This window comes from Salmo salar, chromosome ssa15 (assembly GCF_905237065.1).
Source record: "Salmo salar chromosome ssa15, Ssal_v3.1, whole genome shotgun sequence".
NCBI lineage: Eukaryota > Metazoa > Chordata > Actinopteri > Salmoniformes > Salmonidae > Salmo > Salmo salar.
In genome coordinates, this window is record NC_059456.1 from 59,389,435 (window position 1) to 59,415,765 (window position 26,331).

The following is a 26,331-nucleotide window of genomic DNA, read 5'->3' on the forward strand; positions in this document are numbered from 1 at the left end:
ATGACGCAGAAAAATGTATCCATGCCTTTGTTACATCTAGGTTGGACTACTGCAATGCTCTACTTTCCGGCTACCCGGATAAAGCACTAAATAAACTTCAGTTAGGGCTAAATACGGCTGCTAGAATCCTGACTAGAACCAAAAAATTTGATCATATTACTCCAGTGCTAGCCTCCCTACACTGGCTTCCTGTTAAGGCAAGGGCTGATTTCAAGGTTTTACTGCTAACCTACAAAGCATTACATGGGCTTGCTCCTACCTATCTTTCCGATTTGGTCCTGCCGTACATACCTACACGTACGCTACGGTCACAAGACGCGGGCCTCCTAATTGTTCCTAGAATTTCTAAGCAAACAGCTGGAGGCAGGGCTTTCTCCTATAGAGCTCCATTTTTATGGAATAGTCTGCCTACCCATGTGAGAGATGCAGACTCAGTCTCAAACTTTAAGTCTTTACTGAAGACACATCTCTTCAGTAGGTCCTATGATTAAGTGTAGTTTGGCCCAGGGGTGTGAAGGTTAACGGAAAGGCTGGAGCAACGAACCGCCCTTGCTGTCTCTGCCTGGCCGGTTTCCCCTCTTTCCACTGGGATTCTCTGCCTCTACCCCTATTACGGGGGCTGAGTCACTGGCTTACTGGTGTTCTTCCATGCCGTCCCTGGGAGGGGTGCGTCACATGAGTGGGTTGAGTCACTGACGTGGTCTTCCTGTCTGGGTTGGCGCTCCCCCTTGGGCTGTGCCGTGGCGGAGATCTTTGTGGGCTATACTCGGCCTTGTCCCGGGATGGTATGTTGGTGGTTGGAGATATGCCTCCAGTGGTGTGGAGGCTGTGCTTTGGCAAAGTGGGTGGGGTTATATCCTACCTGTTTGGCCCTGTCCGTGGGTTTCATCGGATGGGGCCACTGTGTCTCCTGACCCCTCCTGTCTCAGCCTCCAGTATTTATGCTGCAGTAGTTTATGTGTCGGGGGGCTAGGGTCAGTCTGTCACATCTGGAGTATTTTCTCTTGTCTTTTCCGGTGTCCTGTGTGAATTTAAATATGCTCTCTCTAATTCTCTCTTTCTCTTTCTTTCTTTCTCTCTCTCTCTCGGAGGACCTGAGCCCTAGGACCATGCCTCAGGACTACCTGGCTTGATGACTCCTTGCTGTCCCCAGTTCACCTGGCCGTGCTGCTGCTCCATTTCCAACTGTTCTGCCTGCAGCTATGGAACCCTGAACTATTCACTGGATGTGCTACCTGTCCCAGACCTGCTGTTTTCAACTCTCTAGAGACAGCAGGAGCGGTAGAGATACTCTCAAAGATCGGCTATGAAAAAGCCAACTGACACTTACTCTTGTGTCACTGACTTGTTGCACCCTCGACAACTACTATGATTATTATTATTTGACCATGCTGGTCATTTATGAACATTTGAACATCTAGGCTATGTGCTGTTATAATCTCCACCCGGCACAGCCAGAAGAGGACTGGCCACCCCTCATAGCCTGGTTCCTCTCTAGGTTTCTTCCTGGGTTTTGGCCTTTCTAGGGAGTTTTTCCTAGCCACCGTGCTTCTACACCTGCATTGCTTGCTGTTTGGGGTTTTAGGCTGGGTTTCTGTACAGCGCTTTGAGATATCAGCTGATGTAAGAAGGGCTATATAAATAAATTTGATTTGATGATTCTGTCATCATGAAGTTCTTTGAGAGACTAGTCATGGACCATATCACCTCCACCCTACCTGATAACCTAGACCCAATCTAATTTGCTTACCGCCCAATAGGTCCACTGACGATGCAATCGCCATCACACTGCACACTGCCCTATCCCTTCTGGACAAGAGGAATACCTATGTAAGAATGGTGTTTATTGACTACAGCTCAGCATTTAACACCATAGTACCCTCCAAACTCATCATTAAGCTCGAGACCCTGGGACCCAGGTGGTGAAGGTAGGAAACAACAACTCCACCCTGCTGATCCTCAACACTGGGGCCCCACAAGGGTGCGTTCTCAGCCCTCTCCTGTACTCCCTGTTCACCCATGACTGTGTGGCCATGCACGCCTCCAACTCAATCATCAAGTTTGCAGACGACACTACAGTGGTAGGCCTGATTACCAACAATAACAAGACAGCCTACAGGGAGTAGGTGAGGGCCCTCTGAGTGTGGTGTCAGGAAAACAACCTCTCATACAACATTAACAAAACAAAGGAGATGATCGTGGACTTCAGGAAACAGCAGAGGGAGCACCCCCCATCCACATCGATGGGACAGTAGTAGAGAAAGTGGAACGTTTTAAGTTCCTCGGTGTACGGACAAACTGAAATGGTCCACCCACACAGACAGCATGGTGAAGAAGGCTGAAGGAGGCTGAAGAAATTTGGCTTAAAACACTCACTAATGTTTACAGATGCGCAATTGAGAGCATCCTGTCAGACTGTATCACCGCCTGGTACGGCAATTGCACCGCCCTCAACCGCAAGGCTCTCCAGAGGGTAGTGTGGTCTGCACAACGCATCTCCTGGGGCAAACTACCTGCCCTCCAGGACACCTACAGCACCAATGTCACAGGAAGGCCAAAAACATCATCAAGGACAACAACCACCCGAGCCACTGCCTGTTCACCCCGTTATCATCCAGAAGGTGATAAAAAATCCAGAAGGCGATAAAATAAAAAGGCAGGCATCCTTTAAGACCTCGTTATGTAGACATACACCTACATCAATCACATGCTGACAATATTTGTGGAGTCCAGGGTTTTACACTCACTAATGTGAATACAGTTCTTAAATTGCCAGTATTCAGCATTTTTAAAGAACACCATGTTTAATCCGTTATGATTACACAGTGAAACCCAGTGGCAAAAGACTGAAAAACAGCTTCTAGCTCAAGGCCATCAGACTGTTAAAGAGCCATCACTAACATAGAGAGGCTGCTGCCAACATATAGACTCAAATCTCTGGCCACTTAAATAATCAGACTTAATAAAGGTATCACTAGTCACTTTAAATAACACCACTTTAATAATATTTACATAGAAGTATCACTAGTCACTTTAAATAATGTCACTTTAATAATGTTTACATATCCTACATTACTCATCTCATATGTATATACTGTATTCTACACCATCTACTGCGTCTTGTCTATGCCGCACGCCATCGCTCATCAATATATTTATATGTACATATTCTTATTCATCCCTTTACATTTGTGTGTATTTGTGTGTATAAGGTAGTTGTTGTGAATTTGTTAGATATTACTGCATAGTCAGAACTAGAAGCACAAGCATTTTGCTACACTCGCATTAACGTCTGCTAACTAAGTATATGTGACCAATGAAATTTGATTTGGTCTGATGAGTTAAAATGTGAGATTTTTGGTTCCAACCACCCTGTCTTTGTGAGACGCAGAGTAGGTGAACGGATGGTCTCTGCATGGTCTCTGCATTTAGATGCACTATTGTAAAGTGGTTGTTCCACTGGATATTATAAGGTGAATGCACCAATTTGTAAGTCGCTCTGGATAAGAGCGTCTGCTAAATGACTTAAATGTAAATGTAAATGTATGGTTCCCACCGTGAAGCATGGAGGAGGAGATGTGATGGTGTGGGGGTGCTTTGCTGGTCACACTGTCTGTGATTTATTTAGAATTCACTTAACCAGCATAGCCACCACAGCATTCTGCAGAGATACGCAATCCCATCTGGTTTGCACTTAGTGGGACAATAATTTGTTTTTCAACAGGACAATGACCCCAAACACACCTCCAGGCTGTGTAATGGCTATTTGACCAAGGAGTGTGATGGAGTGCTGCATCAGATGACCTGGTCTCCATAATCACCTGACCTCAACCCAACTGAGATGGTTTGGGATCAGGTGGACCGCAGAGTGAAGGAAAAGCAGCCAACAAGTGCTCAGCCAATGTTGTTTTTGAGTGTTTTCTATGGTAAACTAGATTTATGAGGCACCTGGTTGCAGTTTCTATGGCTTCCACTAGATGTCAACAGTCTTTAGAAATTGGTTGATGTTTTTCCTTTGAGAAATGAAGAAGTACGGCTATTCAGAATGAGTGTCAAGCCAAGTGGACTCTTTTGTTTGGGGCGCTCGACCTGTAGCTCACGCCACTTTGATTTTATCCGCTATTAAACACAGTATATTCCGTCTTAAATTGTATCAATTATTTACGTTTTAGGATACCTAAGGATAGATTAGGGAAGTTTTTTGAAATGTTTGGACAAAGTTTACAGGTAACTTATTAGATAATTTGTAGTCATGTTGAGCGGTGTTTTTTTTAAAAAAAAGGAGTTTATCGAACAAAAGGACCATTTATGATATTTCTGGGACATATTGGAGTGCCACCAGAAGAAGATCTTCAAAGGTAAGGCAGGAATTATATTGTTATTTCTGACTTTCGTGTCGCACCTGCTTGGTTGAAATATGATTTTCATGCGTTTGTATGGTGGGGTGCTGTCTTCAGATAATCGCATGGTTTGTTTTCGCCGTAAAGCCTTTTTGAAATCTGACATGGTGGCTGGATTAACAAGAAGCTAAGCTTTATTTTGGTGTATTGCACTTGTGATTTTATGAAAGTTAAATACTTCTAATAATTTAATTTGATTCTAATTTCACCAAGCGGAACGTCTAGCCGTAACAGGTTTTTAATCAGCACAACAGTTTTCAGCTGTGCTAACATAATTGCAAAAGGTTTTCTAATGATCAATTATGCTTTTAAAATGATAAACTTGGATTAGCTAACACAATGTGCCATTGGAACACATGAGTGATGGTTGCTGATAATGGGCCTCTGTACGCCTATGTCGATATTCCATAAAAAAATATGCCATTTCCTGCTGCAATACTCATTTACAACATTAACAACGTCTACACTGTATTTCTGATCAATTTGATGTTATTTTAATGGACAAAAAAATTGCTTTTCTTTCATAAACAAGGACACTTCTAAGTGACCCCAAACTTTTGAACGGTAGTGTACCTAAAACAAACTGACACATACCAGAACACTCAGACTTACGTAAGCGCATGTATGACCACATACTGTGTGTGAGGGTGTGTGCTCGTGGTGTGAGTGATGGAGTGATGGTTATGTGTGTGGGGCCTGCTGTGGTTTCTGTGTGTGTGTGTGTGTGTGTGTGTGTGTGTGTGTGTGTGTGTGTGTGTGTGTGTGTGTTTCGTTCATTAGGCATGAGCTGGTTTAAACTAGTTCCTCCGTGGGATGTAGCGCGGTGGCTCGGCTACACAGAGCAGTTCGTAATAAGAGGCTTGTCTTCTGAACATGGACAGGGACAGTAAAACAGAATTATTCCCATCAGAGGGGTACCTACCAAGCAGCCACAGTTATTGTGCAGTGTTTGATAGAGTTTTAGGCACAATGTTCTCATGTGTTAAACAAAAATGTGTTTTCCAGGGTAATTCATAACTAGATGGAGAAATAGTGATGGAAAGACAGAGCGAGTGAAAACTAGATGTAAAAAGAGACAGAGCGAAACGGTAGGGTGTGGGAAAGAGATTAAAGATATAAAGGTATAGAACGACAGATACGAGAGGAGACATCTGTAATGTGAGAGAAGCAGAGAAAGTGTGTGTTGGTTGGTGCTAGAGGAAGTGGTCTGTTACACTGACAGGATGGATATGGAGGTAGAGAGGGTAAGAGGTCGTCTCAGCCAGGAGCCTGGAGGGGAAGTCCCTTCTCTTAGCAGCCAGCTGTGTGCGTACACTGTACACACAGTGTTTGCACACAGAATATGTACTGTATGCTATAAGTTCAAGGACATCCAGTGTTCCACTACTACTCTATCTGCAGTGACATACTACTTACTGTATTAAGGCCTATAACTTACAATATTGTTTCTCTCGCTCTGTCATTATCACACTCTCTTTCCCTCTTTCTCTCCCTCTCACGTACACAAGCATGCGCGCGCACGCACACTGCCTCTTTCTCTGTAGCTGTGACGAAGGTCTAGCTGTTATTGTCTTCAGCTGGCAGTGGGCTTTCCTGTCTAAACAGCCATGAACACTGAGGCGACAGAGCTGTGGAGAGCTGTGGAGCGAGGGGGAGAGAGAGAGCGAGAGAAAGGGAGGCTGGGTGCGGTGACCACTATGCCTGGGAGGTGGAGAGGGCGAAGATCAGATCGCTTCTGGGCCGAGGTTAGGGCAAGAAACTGGGGGCATGGGAGATGGGCAAGGGCCAACGATTTCTTGCCCTGACAGAGGATACAGACACAGAGGGAGACACAGACACGGCACACGGACGCACCTCAGCTCATGTGAAACCATGTAACCCCTAATCCTCCAGCCACCCACTGAAGTTATCAGAGGCGGGCTGAGGCGCCCCTTGCCCCTCGGCCCTGTCCTCTCGCCCCCTTCCGTCGCTCTTCTCTGTGCTCCCCACGCTTCTCTGTGGTCTACCCTCTCCCAACTAATTTATTCTGACACACATTACATTATTTACAGTGAAGCCTAGGCCCTATAAACATACCTTTTCCCTCTAAATAAAATCACAGAATGGGTTTGTGCTACTGTGCAAATACCACCTCTTCTAGATTCCTTCCAGGAATTTGAATCACACTCTTATGGACACTAGGCAGTAGTAGGCTATGTAAACAAGATGCTGCATGAACCTTGCATAAACTATGGCCTGGCTGATTGAGTCAGGCTTGGGTCCCTATAGGTCACACTCACATAACTTAACGAAGCATTGATGGCTGCCGGAACTTATGTGACATGAGTGTTTCTCAGTCAGTAAGGCACCCTGGGGACAGTATGTAACCCATGGTCACCAGCAGTGACGACCACAGGGGTTATTTCTGATCTCTGACGCTCCTGTGTGACATTCTGACCCCTCAACTGATATGTCTTGTGGTTTATGTTTTCAGTTTCTTCATAACACACTTTGACAGAGGGGGCACACACACACACACACACACACACACACACACACACACACACACAAAGGACACATAGTGTGAGGGATCTTTCCAACAACATGTAGAAAGGAAGGGGAAGCTCCAGAAACAAAACATCTGTTATCCCTCTTTTTAGTTGGCAGTCTGAGAAGAACTGGTGACTTCGCCAAAGAAGACATTGTGTGTGTGTGTTTTCACTGTAGTTACTGCTCTCTAGTGTTAGCAGCTTGGTCTGTGTTTTTCACTGGAGATTTTTTAGGATGATACAGTTGAAGTCGGAAGTTTACATACACTTAGGTTGGAGTCATTAACTTGTTTCTTGTTAACAAACTATAGTTTTGGCAAGTCTGTTAGGACATGTACTTTGTTCATGATACAAGTCATTTTATCCAACAATTGTTTACAGACAGATTATTTCACTTATAATTCACTGTATCACAATTCCAGTGGGTCAGAAGTTTACATACACTAAGTTGACTGTGCCTTTAAACAGCTTGAAAAATTCCAGAAAATGATGTCATGGCATTAGAAGCTTCTGATAGGCTAATTCAAATAATTTGAATCAATTGGAGGTGTACCTGTGGATGTATTTCAAGGCCTACCTTCAAACTCAGTACCTCTTTGCTTGACATCATGGGAAAATAAAAATAAATCAGCCAAGACCTCAGAAAACAAATTGTAGAAGTCGGGTTCATCCTTGGGAGCAATTTCCAAATGCCTGAAGGTACCACCTTCATCTGTACAAACAATAGTACGCAAGTATAAACATCATGGGACCACGCAGCCGTCATACCGCTCAGGAAGGAGACTGTCTGCTAGAGATGAATGTACTTTGGTGCGAAAAATGCAAATCAATCCCAGAACAACAGCAAAATACCTTGTGAAGATGCTGGAGGAAACAGGTACAAAAGTATCTATATCCAACGTAAAACGAGTTCTATATCCACATAACCTGAAAGGCCGCTCAGCAAGGAAGAAGCCACTGCTCCAAAACCGCCATAAAAAAAAGACAAGACTACGGTTTGCAACTGCACATGGGGACAAAGATTGTTGAAGAAATGTCCTCTGGTCTGATGAAACAAAAATAGAACTGTTTGGCCATAATGACCATCATTATGCTTGGAGGAAAAAGGGGGAGTCTTGCAAGCCAAAGAACACCATCTCAACCGCAAAGCATGGGGGTGGCAGCATCATGTTGTGGGGGTGCTTTGCTGCAGGAGGGACTGGTGCACTATACAAAATAGATGGCATCACGAGGAAGGGAAATTACGTGGATATATTGAAGCAACATCTCAAGACATCAGTCAGGAAGTTAAAGCTTGGTCGCAAATGGGTCTTCCAAATGGACAATGACCCCAAGCATACTTCCAAAGTTGTGGCAAAATGGCTTCAGGTATTGGAGTGGCCATCACAAAGCCCTGACCTCAATCCTATAGAACATTTATGGGCAGAACTGAAAAAGCGTGTGCGAGCAAGGAGGCCTACAACCCTGACTCAGTTACACCAGCTCTGTCAGGAGGAATGGGCCAAAATTCACCCAACTTATTGTGGGAAGCTTGTGGAAGGCTGCCTGAAACGATTGACCCACGTTTTAAACAATTTAAGGCAATGCCTCCAAATACTAATTGAGTGCATGTAAACTTCTGACCCACTGGGAATGTGATGAAAGAAATAAAAGCTGAAATAAATAATTCTCTCTACTATTATTCTGACATTTCACATTCTTAAAATAAAGTGGTGATCCTAACTGACCTAAGACAGGGAATTTTTACTTGGATTAAATGTCAGGAATTGTGAAAAATGTAGTTTAAATGTATTTGGCTAAGGTGTATGTAATCTTCCAACTTCAACTGTATATCATCATCATCATTGTGTGTGTGTGTGTGTGGGAAAACTGAAAACTAGCTGTTTTTGGCATAGAGGTTTGGAACTCTCTTTCTTATAGGTCTAATAACACATTTTTACCGCCTGGTTATGTCACCAGGCAGGTCAAAACTCCATCCCAACACAACAGGCTGAAATTTCAGACGGCCTTTTCAAACAGCTATTTCGCTAAAAAGGCATTATCATTTAGACAATTTCACATTATTATTCCAAGCTCAGTGTGGAAATAGATATACAAAACACAGGAAATCGCATTTTTGACTACTCTAGGCCTTAAAGGAAAGAGCGAAATAAGGCGATTGCATGGGAGAAAGACAGAATAAGTGAATTGGGGACATTCTGCATAAATCATTAAAGCATTAAAAAAGAAAGGTGGGAGGATAGAGGAAAACAAAGAAGGGGGACAGAGAGTTGGCAGACGTGGTTGTATTGGCAGGTAGCCTATGCAGCTGCTTCATACAAGGCCCTTACATAACACGCAGCAGGAAAGGGACAGTACACACACAAACACTTATCACTCTCTACGCTGCTGAATTGAGCCTCCATTGTGTTTGGGCTGTCTAGTCCTTCACCTCCAGCCGTGTGTGTGTGTCTGTGTGTCTGTGTTTCTGTGTGTGTGTCTGTGTGTCTGTGTGTGTGTCCTTATGGACTGTACTGTCAGAATGCTGTGCAACTACACTGAACAAAGATATATAAACGCAACATGTAAAGTGTTGGTTTCATGAACTGAAATAAAAAATCCCAGAAGTTTTCCATACGCACAAGAAGCTTTAGTTTTTCTCTTATTTTTCCTTTGCCAAGATAATCTATCCACCTGAAGCTGATTAAACAGCATGATCATTACAGAGGTGCGCCTTGTTCTGGGGACAATTAAAACCTCTTTGGGCTAGGGGGCAGTATTTTCACATCCGGATGAAAAGCATGCCCAGAGTAAACTGCCTGCTACTCAGGCCTAGAAGCTAGGATATGCATCTTATTAGTAGATTTGGATAGAAAACACTCTGAAGTTTCTAAAACTGTTTGAATGATGTCTATGAGTATAACAGAACTCATATGGCAGGCGGAAACCTGAGAAATCCAACCAGGAAGTGGGACATCTGAGGTTTGTAGTTTTTCAAGTGATTGCCTATCCAATATCCAGTGTAAATGGGGTCAGATTGCACTTCCTAAGGCTTCCACTAGATGTCAACAGTCTTTAGAAAGTTGTTTCAGGCTTCTATTGTGAAAGGGGAGAGAATAAGACCACTCACAGTAAGTGGCTCAGCTGAAAGCCATGAGTTGTTTATCGCGCGCGGCTGTGAGCGCGAGCTCCGTTCCCTTCCCTTTCCTTTCTAATGACAACGGAATTGTCCGGTTGGAAAATTATTGAAGATTTATGATAAAAACATCCTAAAGATTGATTATATACATCGTTTGACATGTTTCTACGGACTTTAATGGAGCTTTTTTGACTTTTCGTCTGGACTTCGTGTCCGCGCCTTGTGCATTTGGATAAGTGAACTAAACGCGCAAACAAAAAGGAGGTATTTGGACATAAAGATTAACTTTATCGAACAAAACGAACATTTATTGTGGAACTCGGATTCCTGGGAGTGCATTCCAATGAAGATCGTCTAAGGGAATATTTATAACGCATTTTCTGACTTTTGTTGACATGAAAGCATGGTGTGCTTTCGCCGTAAAGCTTTTTTGAAATCTGACACAGCGGTTGCATTAAGGAGAAGTTTATCATTAATCCTATGTATAACACTTGTATCTTTCATCAAAGTTTATGATGAGTATTTCTGTAAATTGATGTGACTCTCTGCAAATTCACCGTATGTTTTGGAGGCAAAACATTACTGAACATAACGCGCCGATGTAAACTGAGATTTTTGGATATAAATATGAACTATATCGAACAAAACATACATGTATTGTGTAACATGAAGTCCTATGAGTGCCATCTGATGAAGATCATCAAAGGTTAGTGATTCATTTTATCTCTATTTCTGCTTTTTGTGACTCCTCTCTTTGGCTGGAAAATGGCTGTATGTTTTTTTGACTAGGCACTGACCTAACATAATCGCATGGTATGCTTTCGCCGTAAAGCCTTTTTGAAATCGGACACTGTGGTTGGATTAACAAGAAGTTTATCTTTAAAATGGTGTATAATACTTGTATGTTTGAGGAATTTTAATTATGAGATTTCTGTTGTTTGAATTTGGCGCCCTGCAATTTCACTGGGTGCTGTCAAATCAGTCCTGTTAACGGGACTGATCCCACAGTTGACAGTGCATGTCAGAGCAACAAAAAAAAGGCCGATCGAACATCTCTGGAGAGACCTGAAAATAGCTGTACAGCAACGCTCCTCATCCAACCTGACAGAGCTTGAGATGATTTTAATTTTTTTTACCTTTATTTAACTAGGCAAGTCAGTTAAGAACAAATTCTTATTTTCAATGACAGCCTAGGAACAGTGGGTTAACTGCCTTGTTCAGGGGCAGAACGACAGATTTTTACCTTATCAACTCGGGGATTCAAACTTGCAACCTTTTGGTTACTAGCCCAATGCTCTAACCACTAGGCTACCTTGCCGCCCCCGGATCTGCAGAGAAGAATGCGAGAAAGTCCCCTAATACAGTTGTATGACGCCACAAGCTTGGCACACAAGAATACTCAAAGCTTTAATCGCTGCCAAAGGCGCTTCAACAAAGTACTGAGTAAAGGGTCTGAATAATTATGTAAATGTGATATTTCAGTTTTGTATTTTTTCTACATTTTCAAAAATGTATGAACCTGTTTTTGCTCTGTCAATATGGGGTATTGTGTGTAGATTGATGGGGGGGGGACTTTTAATAAATTTTACAACATCTGAAGTCAAGGGGTCTGAATACTTTCCGAATGCATTGTATGTCTCATGTTGAGGGAGTGCGCAATTGGCATGCTGACTGCAGGAACGTCCACCAGAGCTTTTTCAAAGCTGTTGCCAGAGAATTTAATGTTTATTTCTCTACCATAAGCTGCCTCCAACGTTGTTTTAGTAAATTGTGCAGTACGTTCAACCAGCCTCACAACCACAGACCATGTGTAACCATGCCGGCTTCTTCACCTGTGGGATCGTCTGAGGGGGGGATGCTGAGGAGTATTTTTGTCTGTAATAAAGCCATTTTGTGGGGAAAACTCATTCTGATTAGCTAGGCCTGGCTTGCCAGTGGGTGGACCTACACCCTCCTAGGCCGGACTATACCCTCCTACCTAGCAGGACTATATGTCCCAGCCTCTTCCTCTAATAGTGGTGTTCACACACACACACACACACACACACACACACACACACACACAGACCCTCCATGCAGATTCTCTCAATCACACACACACACTCTCCTCAGGGAACACTGTGTTCTGCTGACCCAGCATTATCAGGACCGTAAAGAAGAACGTTGGGAGCGCTCATCGTCATGGTGACAGGTCCATTTATCAGGCCCATGAGAAAACGATGCCTTGCCTTCCTTGGCCCGTCCACCGTTTCCCCAACTCATACTTGCAAAAGAGTCCTTTATCAACATATACAGTGCCTTCAGAAATTATTCACACCCCTTGACCTTTTCCATATTTTGTTGTGTTAAATATTGGGATTAAAGTAGTATTTGTCAACAAAAAAACACATAACATAAAACACTAATATCTTGATTAGATAAATGTTCAACTCCCTCAGTCAATACATATTAGAATGAACTTTGGCAGAGATTTCAGCTGTGAGTCTTTCTGGGTAAATCTCTAAATGCTTTCCACACCAGGATTGTGCAACATTTGCTCGTTATTCTTTTCAAAATTCTTAAAGTTCTGTCAAATCAATTGTTGGTCATTGCTAGACAACCATTTTCAGTTCTTGACACATATTTTCAAGCAGATTTAATTCTAAACTGTTACACGACCGCTCAAGGAACATTCACGGTCTTCTTTGTAAGCAACTCCAGTGTAGATTTTACCTTGTGTTTCAAGTTATTGTCCTGCTGAAAGGTGAAGTAATTTCCCAGTTTTCCTCCTCTTTTGCCTATGATTAGTTCCATTCCGTTTCTTTTTTATTCTGAAATACTCCCCAGTCCTTACCGATTTACAAGCATACCCATAACATGATGCAGCCACCACTATGCTTGAAAATATGGATACTGGTATTCCGTAATAGGTTGTTTTGGATTTGCCTGAAATATAACACTTTGTATTCAGGACAAAAAGTGAATTGCTTTACCACATTTTTTTTGCATTATTACTTTAGTTCCTTGTTGCAAACAGAATGCATGTTTTGGATTTTTTTATTCTGTACAGGCTTTCTTCTTTTCACTCTGCCAATTAGGTTAGTATTGTGGAGTAACTACAATGCTGTTGATCCTTCCTCAGTTTTCTCCTATCACAGCCATTAATTCTGTAACTGTTTTAAAGTCACCATTGGCCTCATTGTCAAATCCCTGAGCGGTTTCCTTCCTCTCCGGCTTCTGAGTTCGGAAGGACGCCTGTATCTTTGTCGTGACTGGGTGTATTGATACACCAACCAAAGTGTAATTAATAACTTCACCATGATCAAAGGGATATTCAATGTCTGCTTTTTTATTTTTACCCATCTATCAATAGGTGCCCTACTTTGCGAGTCATTGGAAAACCTCCCTGGTCTCAGTTTGAATCTGTGTTTTGGAATTCATTGCTCGACCGAGGGACCTTACAGATAATTTTATGTGTGGGGTACAGAGATGTGGTAGTTATTCAAAAATCATGTTAAACACTATTATTACACACAGAGTGAGTTCATGCAACTTAAGCACAACTTAAGCACATTTTTACTTCTGAACTTATTTAGGCTTGCCATAACAAAGAGGTTGAATACTTATTGACTCAAGACATTTCAGCTTTTCATTTTTAATGTATATATAAAAAAAAATAATCCCAGTTTGACATTCAAATCAAATGTTGTCACATGCGCCGAATACAAGCCCTTACTTACAAGCCCTTAAAGAACAATGCAGTTGAAGAAATAGTTAAGAAAATATTTAATAAATAATCTGAGGTATAAAATAAAGTAACACAATAAAATAACAATATGGAAGCTATATACAGGGTGTACCGGTACCGAGTCAATGTGCGGGGTACAGCTTAGTCAAGGTAATTTGTACATGTAGGTAGAGGTAAAATGACTATGCATAGATAATACACAGCTAGTAGTAGCAGTGTAAAAACAAAGGGAGGAGGGGGGGGGGGGTCATAAATGTAAATAGTCCGGATGGCCATTTGATTAATTGTTCGACAGTCTTATGGCTTGGAGGTAGAAGCTGTTAAGGAGCCTTTTGGACCTGAACTTGGCGTTCCGGTACTGCTTGCCATGCGGTAGCAGAGAGAACAGTCTATAACTTGGGTGACTTGAATCTTTGAAAAAATGTTGGGCCTTCCTCTGACACCGCCTAGTATATAGGTCCTGGATAGCAGTAAGGGCCGTATGCACTACCCTCTGTAGTGCCTTATGGTAGGATGCCGAGCAGTTGCCATACCAGGGAGTGGTGGAACTGGTCAGGATGCTGCGGAAGGTACAGCTGTAGATCTTTTTGAGGATCTGGGGACCCATGCCAAATCTTTTCAGTCTCCTGAGGGGGAAAATGTGTTATCATGCCCTCTTCACAACTGTCTTGGTGTGTTTGGACCATGATAGTTTGTTGTTGATGTGGACACCAAGGTACTTGACAAACTCTCGACCAGCTCCACTACAGCCCCGTTGATGTAAATGGGGACGTGTTTCCTGTAGTCCAAGATCATCTCCTTTGTCTTGCTCACGCTGAGGGAGAGGTTGTTGTTGTCCCGGCACCACACTGCCAAACTTAATGATGGTGTTGGAGTCGTGCTTGGCCACGCAGTCGTGGGTGAACAGGGAGTACAGGAGGGGACAAAGCATGCACCCCTGAGGGGACCCCGTGTTGAGGATCAGTGTGGCAGTGTTGCCTACCCTTACCACCTGGGAGTGGCCTGTCATGAATTCCAGGATCCTGTTGCAGAGGCAGGTGTTTGTTGTGGGCACTATGTTTCTGAACACTGAGCTGTAGTCAATGAACAGCATTCCCACCCTGTCCAGTTGGGAAAGGGCAGTGTGAAGTGCGATTGAGACTGCGTGATCTGTTGGGGCGGTATGCGAATTGGAGTGGGTCTAGGGTTTCCAGGATGATGGTGTTGATGTGAGCCATGACCAGCCTTTCAAAGCACTTCATGGCTACCAACATGGTTGATACGGGGCCGTAGTCATTTAGGCAGGTTACCTTCGCTTTCTTGGACACAGGAACTATGGTGGTCTGCTTGAAACATGTACTGTACACTACCGGTCAAAGGTTTTCTAACACCAACTCATTCCAGGGTTTTTCTTTATTTTTACTATTTTCTACTTTGTAAAATAATAGTGATGACATCAAAACTATGAAATAACACACATGGAATCATGTAGTAACCAAAAAAGAGTTAAAGAAATTAAAATATATTTTACATTTGAGATTCTTCAAATAGCCACCCTTTGCCTTGATGACAGCTTTCCACACTCTTGGCATTCTCTCAAACAGCTTCATGAGGTAGTCTCCTAGAATGCATTTCAATTAACAGGTGTGCCTTGTTAAAAGTTAATTTGTGGAATCTTTTTCCTTTAATGCCTTTGAGCCAATCAGTTGAGCTGTGACAAGGTAGGAATGGTATACAGAAGTTAGCCCTATTTAGTAAAAGACCAAGTCCATATTATGGCAAGAACAGCTCAAATAAGCAAAGCGAAATTACACTCCATCATAATTTTAAGACATGAAGGTCAGTCAATATGGAAAATTTCAAGAACTTTTGAAAAGTGCAGTCCCAAAAACCATCAAGTGCTATGAAACTGGCTCTCATGGGGACCGCCACAGGAATGGAAGACCCAGAGTTACCTCTGATGCAGAGGATAAGTTCAATGGAGTTACCAGAAATTGCAGCCCAAATAAATGCTTCACAGAGTTCAAGTAACAGACATATCTCAACATCAACTGTTTAGAGGAGACTTTGTGAATCAGGCCTTCATGGTCGAATTGCTGCAAAGAAACCACTACCAAAGGACACCAATAAGAAGAAGAGACTTGCTTGGGCCAAAAAACAGAATTAATGGACATTAGACTGGTGGAAATCGGTCTTTTGGTCCAAATGTGACATTTTTGGTTCCAGCTGCCGTGTCTTTGTGAGACGCAGATTATGTGAATGGATGATCTCTGCATGTTTGGGTCCCACCGTCATGCATGGAGGTAAATGTGTGATAGTGTTGTGGTGCGTTGCTGGTGACACTGTCTGTGATTTATTTATTTTGAATTCAAGGGACACTTAACCAACATGGCTACCACAGAATTCTGCAGCAATATGCCATCCCACCTGGTTTGTGCTTAGTGATATGTGTTATTTCATAGTGTTGATGTCTTCACTATTATTCTACAATGTAGAAAATAGTACAAATAAAGAAAAACCCTTGAATGGGTAGGTGTGTCCAAATTTTTGACTGGTACTGTACATAAAGGACCATCCTTAGAACATATCTAATTCTATGGCTCCACACACCTTTCTAATACAGCTACCATCTGCTGGCCTTTATTTTCCACCTACATGTGGACCACATAAACATGTGCTTGGCTGCCAAACTTAAACATCAACAAGACACTGATACTGTAAACAGACATGCATACACACATACATACACAGAATGGCACACGACATGACACACACAGACGTAGACACAGTGACTGGACAGTCATCCTAGTCTCTACTGTAGATCGTTTGTGTGTTTAAATAGCTCATTCCATGTCAGTCACCACCCTGGCCTGCTCAGAGCAGACGGAGGCCTGCGCTATCTCTGTTAAGAGAGAGAAACAGAGGAGGAGGGAACAAAAATAAATGTGCAAAGAGAGGGATGGAGAGAGAGAAAAACAAGAGTATGGGAGACAAGCACCATGTGAGAGACTGATAGAGAGAAATAAGTGAGAAAGAGAGAACGGGAAAGGGGGGAGATGTGGTCTTTGTGCTGGTTTTACCAACACTCTCCTAAACAAACATTTTCTCTGACAAACTCTCACAATTTTCTGTTTGTCCCCAAACACCCTCCTACTCAGCCCACAAACCAGGTCCTAAACTCAAACACAACTTGCACAACACTACCTCAGAGCAAACATTCTCCTGCACAGACCACAAAACACTAAACACCCTTAAAACAGGCTCCTCGCTGAAAATACAATTCCTAGTCGCTGGAAAACAGTGTTCATGTTTGCTGAAATGTGTGGAAAACATATTTTCTTGTTTTCTACACTTGTTTCTATATTGAGCCAACTGTACAATTACTTAGTTATAGGAGTGTTAGTGTGTGGGTAGAGCTTGATGTCAGACAGTTTTGTTAAGTTAAAGATAGCACAAAAGAAAGACCCAGAATAACCTTGAACTTGAACTAAAATCCATGTCCTCTGTATGGGGGCCAAACTTTCATGTGAGTCTGGGGATTGAGGTCTACTCTGACTGGTGCTGGTTTGGGGTGGGGTTTGGATAGCAGGGTTGAAGTGGGCCTGTTTTTTTATCCAGACAGTGTTGTATTCCCTGCTGCAGGCACTTTGTGGGACAGCTGTGGAGGGCTGTTTTTTTATATATTATTTTTCTGGGGAATTGGCAGGGGTTTGAGCCTGGGCATCTGGTGCTTTGAGGAGGCCTGCTATTTATCAAACTGAAGCAAAGTCAGCAGGGAGGAAAAAAACATAACCCCCCTTTGCTCTCTTTCTTCCCCCTCTAGCTCTCTCTCACTCCCTCGCTCTGTGAGTCTGAGGACATGTTATTTAAAGCCCTGTGTGAAGAGAGTCGTACAGCGCCCTAAAGGAGAAAGCGAGGGAGTGGGAAGAGGGAGTGAAAGAGCGAGAAGAGGAGGGATGGTAAAATGTACAGCCCTGTTACAGTGCCTTCAGAAAGTATTCATAAACTTTTTGACTTATTCCACATTTGTTGTTACAGTCTAATCTCAAAATTGATTAAATATTTTTTTTTTTTCTCACCAGTCTACACACAATACCCCATAATGGCAAATTGAAAACATGTTTTTCGAAATGTTAACAAATGTATTGAAAATTAAATACAGAAATATATAATTTACATAGGTATTCACACCCCTGAGTCAATACTTTGTAGAAGCACCGTTGTTAGTGATTACAGCTGTGAGTCTTTCTTGGTAAGTCTCTATGAGCTTTCCATATCTGGATTGTGCAACATTTGCCAAAATTGTTAAAATTCCTCAAGCTCTGTCAAAATAGTTGTTGATCATTGCTAGAGGTCAATTTCAGGTTATGCCATAGATTTTCAAGTAGATTTAAGTCAAACCTGTAACTTGGACAGTCAGGAACATTCACTGTCTTCTTGATAAGCCACTCCAGTGTAGATGTGGCCTTGTGTTTAAGGTTATTATCCTTCTGAAAGTTGAATTAATCTCCCAGTGTCTGGTGGAAATCAGACTGAACCAGGTTTTCCTCTAGGATTGTGCCTGTGCTTAGCTCCATTCCGTTTCTTTTTTATCACGAAAAACTCCCCAGTCCTTAATGAATACAAGCATACCCATAACATGATGCAGCCACCACTATGCTTGACAATATGGAGAGTGGTACTCCGCAATGTCTGGTATTGGGTTTGCTCAAAACAAAACACTTTTTTGTGTTCAGGACAAAAACGTAATTGCTTTGCCACAATTTTTTTCAGTATTACTTTAGTGCCTTGTTGCAAACAGAACGCATGTTTGGGAATATTTTTTATTCTGTACAGGCTTCCATCTTTTCACTGTCAATTAGGTTAGTATTGTGGAGTAGCTAGAATGTTGTTGATCCATCCTCAGTTTTCTCCTATCACAGCGGTTTCCTTCCTCTCAGGCAACTGAGTTAGGAAGGACGCCTGTATCTTTGTAGTGACTGGGCATATTGATACACGATCCAAATTGTAATTAATAACGTCACCATTCTCAAAAGGGATATTCGATGTCTGCTTTTTTTTACCATCTACCAATAGGTGCCCTTCTTTGCGAGGCATTGGAAAACCCCCCTCGTCTTTGTGGTTGAATCTGTGTTTGAAATTCTGCTCGACTGAGGGACCTTCAAAATAATTGTGTGTGTGAGATACAGAGATGTGGTAGTCATTCAAAAATAATGTTAAACACTATTATTGAATACACAGTGAGTCCATGCAACTTAGGTGACTTGTTAAGCACTTGTTTTTACTCCTGAATGTATTTAGGCTTGCCATAACAAAGGGGTTCAATACTTACTGACTCAAGACATTTCAGCTTTTCATTTTTTATTAATTTGTTAAAAAATATATATATATTCCACTTTGACGTTATGGGGTATTGTGTGTAGGCCAGTGACAAAACCATTTACATTTAATCAATTTTTTAAGCTGTAACACAACAAAATGTGGAAAAAGTAAAGTTGTGTGAATAATTTCTGAAGGCACTGTAAGTCTTTCTGGTCTGTCAAATAAAAAAAGAATTGTTCTTATATTTTGTTGTACAACCAGAGAAGCTGGCAACTGTTGTTATTCTCCACTTTAAGAAGAAGGCTACTTATTGTAATGTAGATCAATTTGCTTTTCAGGGAATCAGTTTTTCTGATGTGGAAAAAAAGGGGGTCTGCTGACAAGCTAGCTCACTCAAGTTCAATGGATATTTCCCACCATGCATTGGTGTTAAGTTGAACACTGTCAATGGTTTCTTTTGACAGGTGGTAGGAGGAGTTATTTAAGGGATACACATATTTGAGTCAAACCATTGGTTCTCAATGACTGGGATGTCTAACGTGTTGACACTTATGGCAAGGCTCCAGAATACAATTTTCCCCTGATGGCACTGGTGACACTAACTTTTCCAGTTGGTGGCACCAGCTCACAGCATCACACAATATAATACATTTGAGTCATCATCTTATCATCTCATTGTAAAGTTATTCACAATGCTTTATTAAGAAGTGTAATAGAATGTGTATATATTTTGAAATGCAACCTAATCCAGTGATTGTCATGAATTTTGGTTTGACAATTAGATAATTTTTGTTATGTTACTGTCAAAATAGTGCTCCAGAATTTTCAGATTTATTTTTTGTTCAACAGAGATGGATTTGCCTTCATCTTCACGCTCCGTATTTCAAAGCCATATCAGATATCTTGATTGTAAAACGCTGTACTTTGAGCTCAATAATGATCGTTGACAATTAAAATTATCTCTACAGAAAGTTGCCCTCTCTCTTTAATATGGACAACTATTTGTTTTTTTGCTGCAATTGCATTTTGAAATGTTATACAATCACGAGGCGCACACGAGGGGGAGAAAGCGTTTGAGAGGCTCGCTCATTACAACAGATGGCCCCAGCGAAACAAGGCAGGCACAGTGGCAGGGGCAGACAGTTTTTTTATTTATTACAGGAACCATGAGGATAATGCACTTTTCTATTTGTGCTTTTATCCGCCCCAACAATAGGACGTTTTGATTGAGGTGAACAGGTAGAACGTGGCAATACAATTTTTTACTTGCACAGCCAAGTCAAAGGGTCACAAAATGCGACTAAATGGTATGTCTGGCGCCCTGCCTCAGTTGCGTTGGACTGCGCTTCAACCACATTCCACTAGCTGTCTCATTTGACAAAAACAATAATCAGAGAGTTGAGGGTAAGGAAGAAATGTATCAAAGAAGAAGAGAAAGAGACTGAAAAAAAGAGGGGATGAAGAGAAGATGGAAATAGGAATAGAGTGACAGAAGAGGGGGAGAGAGAAAAAATGGAATGACAGAAAAGAAGAAAACAACTTGAGGTTAGTCTTTGCAGGTAATGGTAGAACAATGTTTCAGATTGAACCTCCCTCCCTGGCCCTGCCCAAACTCTCTTGCTCTCTCTGCCCCTCTGTTCCATACCTCCACTGTGATGTAACTCCCTGCACCGAACATGTTTTCCTACACACACACACACACAGAGGCCCCATTCATTCATTGCAGTTGTTTGTGTGCCGCTCCAAATAGTTCACATTTCTCTCCCCATCTGTGGGCCTGCAACGGCCAATAAGGTCTTTATTTATGTAAGATGACTCTTATGGGTAAGCCACCCCACATATGCCTTCTGACGTGCACATTCTTTTGACTAAGCATATGCAGAGGAGCTGTGGGGGGGAAAGCATCTCAACAGATACAGTAAACACACACATTCTCTCTCACTCTCACACACGTGCGCTTAAATATTTGACTGTTTCAGGAAACTAGGTGTATGTCGCAAGTCACAACTTCCCAGGAGAGCCGTTTGAATGTAAAAAAATGTTTTATTGAAATGCATTTTTTGGGCAGAAATGCCTTCTCAAACATGTGAACTTTCATGTACCTTACTAATAAACTTTTATGCCATCTGTAAATATGAATAAAGTTGTTGAATTATGAGCCTAGTTGGTTTAGCCAAAGAAAAAGTCAGGAACCTTCCCGCTAGCCATGATTGGCTGAGATAATGAGTGGGCTGGACATGCCGAGAGATGCGTTTCAGATTGGTCTGTGGTGTAGCATCTTGTCTATAAAATGAGCTGCTCGTTATGCGTAGATGTTCCTTTCTACTGCAGTTTTTTTTTTTTTTTATATAACGTTAGCCATGGAGAACTGCAAATATGCTGCTACTGCTCTCAATAACATTGCTTCCCTGAATTTATCAGGCACTATCGACAAACGTCAGTGGGAAAAGGTTGTGATGGACTACTTCCTGGAGGACGATCGTGCCATGTTGATTCTCTCTGACTCTGAAAAGGAATCAGATGATGAGGAAATCCCTAATGTAGGTTAAATTTTTTTTGAAGAAGACATTTGTAGAGTCTTCTGATGACAGTGATGGGGAAGAAACGGCGATCAACAGTGTTGTTGTCATGAAAGAAGTTGACCGAGTGTTGAAATCCGTGGAATGTCTGTGCAAACTAAACAGAAATGACACTGGACGTCTTATTTAATGAAAGGGGTTGCAGTACGCTGTGAAGCTTTCATCCATGTATACGGGTAAGAGTCTAGCTACAGTTTCAGATATTATATGTTTCTAATTTTGTAAGAAAGTTGTTTCCATTGCAAGTTTAAGCATGTTGTTATCTAGCTAGCTGAAGTTCAATGGCTGGCTTGCTAGCTAACATTGAACCTATTTGGTTAACTTTAGCTAGTTATGACAATCAGTTTGTATTGCTAGTACTTTATGGATTGGGATTATAGTTCATTGTTTAGCTAGCTAGTTAACGTTACATGTCTCAACAAAAAGACCCCAAGTTAAAGCTTGCTGTTAGTTCGCTAACGTTAGTTGACGTTAGATAGATGGCTGGCTAGCTAGCTAACATTACGTGTATGAACTGTGTGTAGTGATATCTCAGAATGCCATTTCGCATTGCTAGTTATAGCCTAATGTTAACTAGCTAACATTGAACCTATTTGGTTAGCTTTAGCTAGCTATGCCAATCGGTTTGTATTGCTAGTACTCTATGGATTAGGATTATGGTTCATTGTTTAGCTAGCTAGCTACATGTCGAAACAAAAGACCCCAAGTTAAAGCTTGCTGTTAGCTAGCTAGCTGACATTCGATGACTGGCTTCCTAGCTAACATTATGTGTATGAACTGTGTGTAGTGATATCTCAGAATACCATTTGGCATCTATTGCATAATAATGCTAAAATATTTGTACCTGGAATTTGTCATTCGGCATCAGTAGAACACGCCTGACTCTCCTCCACTGGTCATACAAGGAGAATGGTCTAATGCCTCCCATCAGAAAGAGAGCTGGCCCAAGCAAGCACAGGTTACACCTGAAGCATGAGGACTTGCAGCGAGTGGTGAACTTCATCAACAACTACGCAGAGGATAATGCAATAGTATTACCAGGACGCCACCCACACAAACACTTAGGTGGAAAGCTGCTGCCACCCCATGTGACAAAAGCAGCAGTGTGGCATCTGTACAAGGAATCAATGACAACACTTGGTATGTAAAGCATAAACACGTTTTGATTATTTAATTGACCTCCAACATGATTGGCACTACTTTCATTGATCTCACATTATTTCTGTATTTTACAGAGGTACGTGTAGTCGGGCTGCCTTCCTTCAGGAATCTGTGGGGAAAATTGCTGCCCCACATCTCAAGCACTGCCCCACATCTCAAGCCCAGTTGTCTCTGGGGGCCCGTACTGAACCAGCAAGAAAAGACATTAGGATGCATTGCAGCTTTGATTTTGCTCAACAAGTAAGCAACATTTCCTCCTTCATACTGATTAAGGACGTAGATGAATAGATTGGTGTACACTCCAAAAAAATATATACAGTTGAAGTCGGAAGTTTACATACACCTTAGCCAAATACATTTAAACTCCGTTTTTCACAATTACTGACATTAAATCCTAGTAAAAATTCCCTGTCAGAATCACCACTTTATTTTAAGAACGTGAAATGTCAGAATAATAGTAGAGAGAATAATTTATTTCATCACATTCCCAATGGATCAGGAGTTTACATACACTCCATTAGTATTTGGTAGCATTGCCTTTAAATTGTTTACCTTGGGTCAAACGTTTCAGGTAGCCTTCCACAAGCTTCCCACAATAAGTTGGGAGAATTTTGGCCCATTCCTCCTGACAGAGCTGGTGTAACTGAGTCAGGTTTGTAGGTCTCCTTGCTCGCACACGCTTTTTCAGTTCTGCCCACACATTTTCTATGGGATTGAGGTCAGGGTGTTGTGATGGCCACTCCAATACCTTGACTTTGTTATCCTAAAGCCATTTTCCACAATATTGGAAATATGCTTGGTGGCATTGTCCATTTGGAAGACCAAGCTTTAACTTCCTGTCTGATGTCTTGAGATGTTGCTTCAACATATCCACATAATTTTACTTCCTTATGATGCCATCTATTTTGTGAAGTGCACCAGTCCCTCCTGCAGCAAAGCACCCCCACAACATGATGCTGCCACCCCCGTTCTTCACGGTTGGAATGGTGTTCTTCGGCTTGCAAGCCTCCCCCTTTTTCCTCCAAACATAACGATGGTCATTATGGCCAAACAGTTCTATTTTTGTTTCATCAGACCAGAGGACATTTCTTCAACAATCTTTGTCCCCATGTGCAGTTGCAAACTGTTGTCTGTCTTTTTTATGGTGGTTTTGGAGCAGTGGCTTCTTCCTTGCTGAGCGGCATTTCAGGCTATGTCAATGTAGGACTCGTTTTACTGTGGATATAGATACTTTTGTACCTGTTTCCTCCAGCATCTTCACAAGGTCCTTTGCTGTTGTTCTGGGATTGATTTGCATTTTTCGCACCAAAGAACATTCATCTCTAGGAGACAGTCTCCTTCCTGAGCGGTATGACAGCTGCGTGGTCCCACAGTGTTTATACTTGTGTACTATTGTTTGTACAGATTAACGTGGTACCTTCAGGCATTTGGAAATTGCTCCCAATGACGAACCAGACTTCTAGAGGTCTACAATTCTTTTTCTGAGGTCTTGGCTGATTTCTTTAGATTTTCCCATGTCAATCAAAGAGGCACCGAGTTTGAAGGTAGGCCTTAAAATACATCCATATGTACACCTCCAATTGACTCAAATGATGTCAATTAGCCTATCAGAAGCTTCTAAAGCCATGACATAATTTTCTGGAATTTTCCAAGCTGTTTAAAGGCACAGACAACTTAGTGTATGTAAACTTCTGACCCACTGGAATTGTGATACAGTGAATTATAAGTGAAATAATCTGTCTGTAAACAATTGTTGGAAAAATGTATTGTGTCATGCACAAAGTAGATGTCCTAACTGACTTGCCAACACTATAGTTTGTTAACAAGAAATTTGTGAAGTGGTTGAAAAACGAGTTTTATGACTCCAACCTAAGTGAATGTAAACTTCCGACTTCAATTGTGTATATATAAGGCAAATACCTTTCACTGAGCAGTGTAAAGACAGACTGACAGGGGTGAGACAATTAATTGTAATTTATCTTAATGTTCTTTTGTTGTTTGCAGGTGCACTAGCCTGCAGCCAGGTCCCATCTACTTCTTAACTCCTCACAAGTGTGGGTTGTTTGGTGTCTGCTGTGAAGGAATACCACAACAAGTCAACTACTTGATTGATGAAGGCATGTTGTCCAGCAAAGTGAAGGACAGCACTCTGACAGGGGTCAACATCCCACAGCTGGTTGGACTGGAAGATGGTACCGTGCTGGTGGAAAGCTATTGCTGGCAACAACACCTGACTCTGTACTTCAGGCTGCTGCTACAGATCAAACAGTACCAGCACTTCAGGTGAATATCATTATCATTGCATTGTATGAGGTTATTATTTTTATCTAAACTTGGGAGGTGAATTGATGTTGTGCAAGGTTGTAATGTCTTCTCAATTTATTTTGTTATTTCCTGTTTTATAGCTTCGATGTTCTGGAGCCTGGTGTTGTCGCCAAGGAGCGTTCGGACTCAGTCAGGACCAGGTTTCAGCTGTTGTGCAATGCTGACATCCTTCCTCCCATAGATGGTCTGCCTGTATAAGCACCACCTGGACTGGACACAGCTAGACAAACATCTTTTTGAGAAGATAAGGGAGTTTTGTTATGAAGAGGCTATGGACGTCACATGCCCTGCACCAAAGTCAAGGGCAGGACAGAAACAGGCTCTCCGAATATAGATTCCCTTGTTCATGCATGGTTCGGATGGACCAGTCATATTTTACTTTTACTTCACTACATTCTGAAAAAAATATGTATTTTTTTAATCCATACATTTTCCCTGACACCGAATGGTACTCGCTACATTTTGACAGGAATTTTTTTTTAATTCACACACTAATCAATAGAACATCCCCGACCATCCCTACTGCATCTGATCTGGCAGACTCACTAAACACAAGTCCTTTGTTTGTAAATCACGTAATAAAAAAATAAACATAAAATTGTGCCGTTTGGTTTATTAATATAAGGATTTTGAAATGATTTATACTTTTAATTTTGATACTTAAGTATTTTTAAAACCAAATACTTTTAGACTTTTACTCAAGTAGTGTTTTAATGGGTGACTTTCACTTGAGTAATTTTCTTTTAAGCTATCTTTACTTTTACTCAAGTATGACAATTTTGTGCTTTTTCCACCGTTTTTCCACCGCTGGGGGTTATAGCATTTCTTTCACATGACCCATCAATTTAGACAAATGTGTCTGGGTAAGCGTCATCTAATATTTATAAAATATTTTATCTGGACACTTTCTGTTTAACTGGAATTTTTCCTTATTGTAGGCTACTACTTTTACCTCTTTTTTGTCTTAATCTTTACTGCACTACTCACTGTTTAGCACATGACCTCACATGTGAATCCTTAAAGAGATGGGCGGGGCTGGCTTAAGAGGGTGTGAACAATGCTGAATGTTTGTAGACAAAGGAGAGCTCCCCAGTAGGTACCAAATTATTCAAAGACCATTTTCTCAAAAATGAGCTTACAAGTTTCTCATCTTTAAAATTCATTTTTCCTCAAAAATGCAGTGTAGATATAC

At 41.7% G+C, this 26,331-nt stretch overlaps 1 protein-coding gene across 1 annotated transcript; it reads left to right on the plus strand.

Moving 5' to 3' along the window:
• Nucleotides 1–21,253: 21,253 nt before the first annotated feature.
• LOC123727130 (uncharacterized) lies at nucleotides 21,254–25,730 on the plus strand. Its single transcript, XM_045695243.1, has 5 exons — nucleotides 21,254–21,829; nucleotides 22,525–22,793; nucleotides 22,889–23,054; nucleotides 24,819–25,097; nucleotides 25,220–25,730. Exons 1-5 carry the CDS (start codon nucleotides 21,783–21,785, stop codon nucleotides 25,335–25,337), a joined length of 879 nt encoding a protein of 292 aa, XP_045551199.1. The 5' UTR covers nucleotides 21,254–21,782; the 3' UTR covers nucleotides 25,338–25,730.
• Nucleotides 25,731–26,331: the final 601 nt, after the last annotated feature.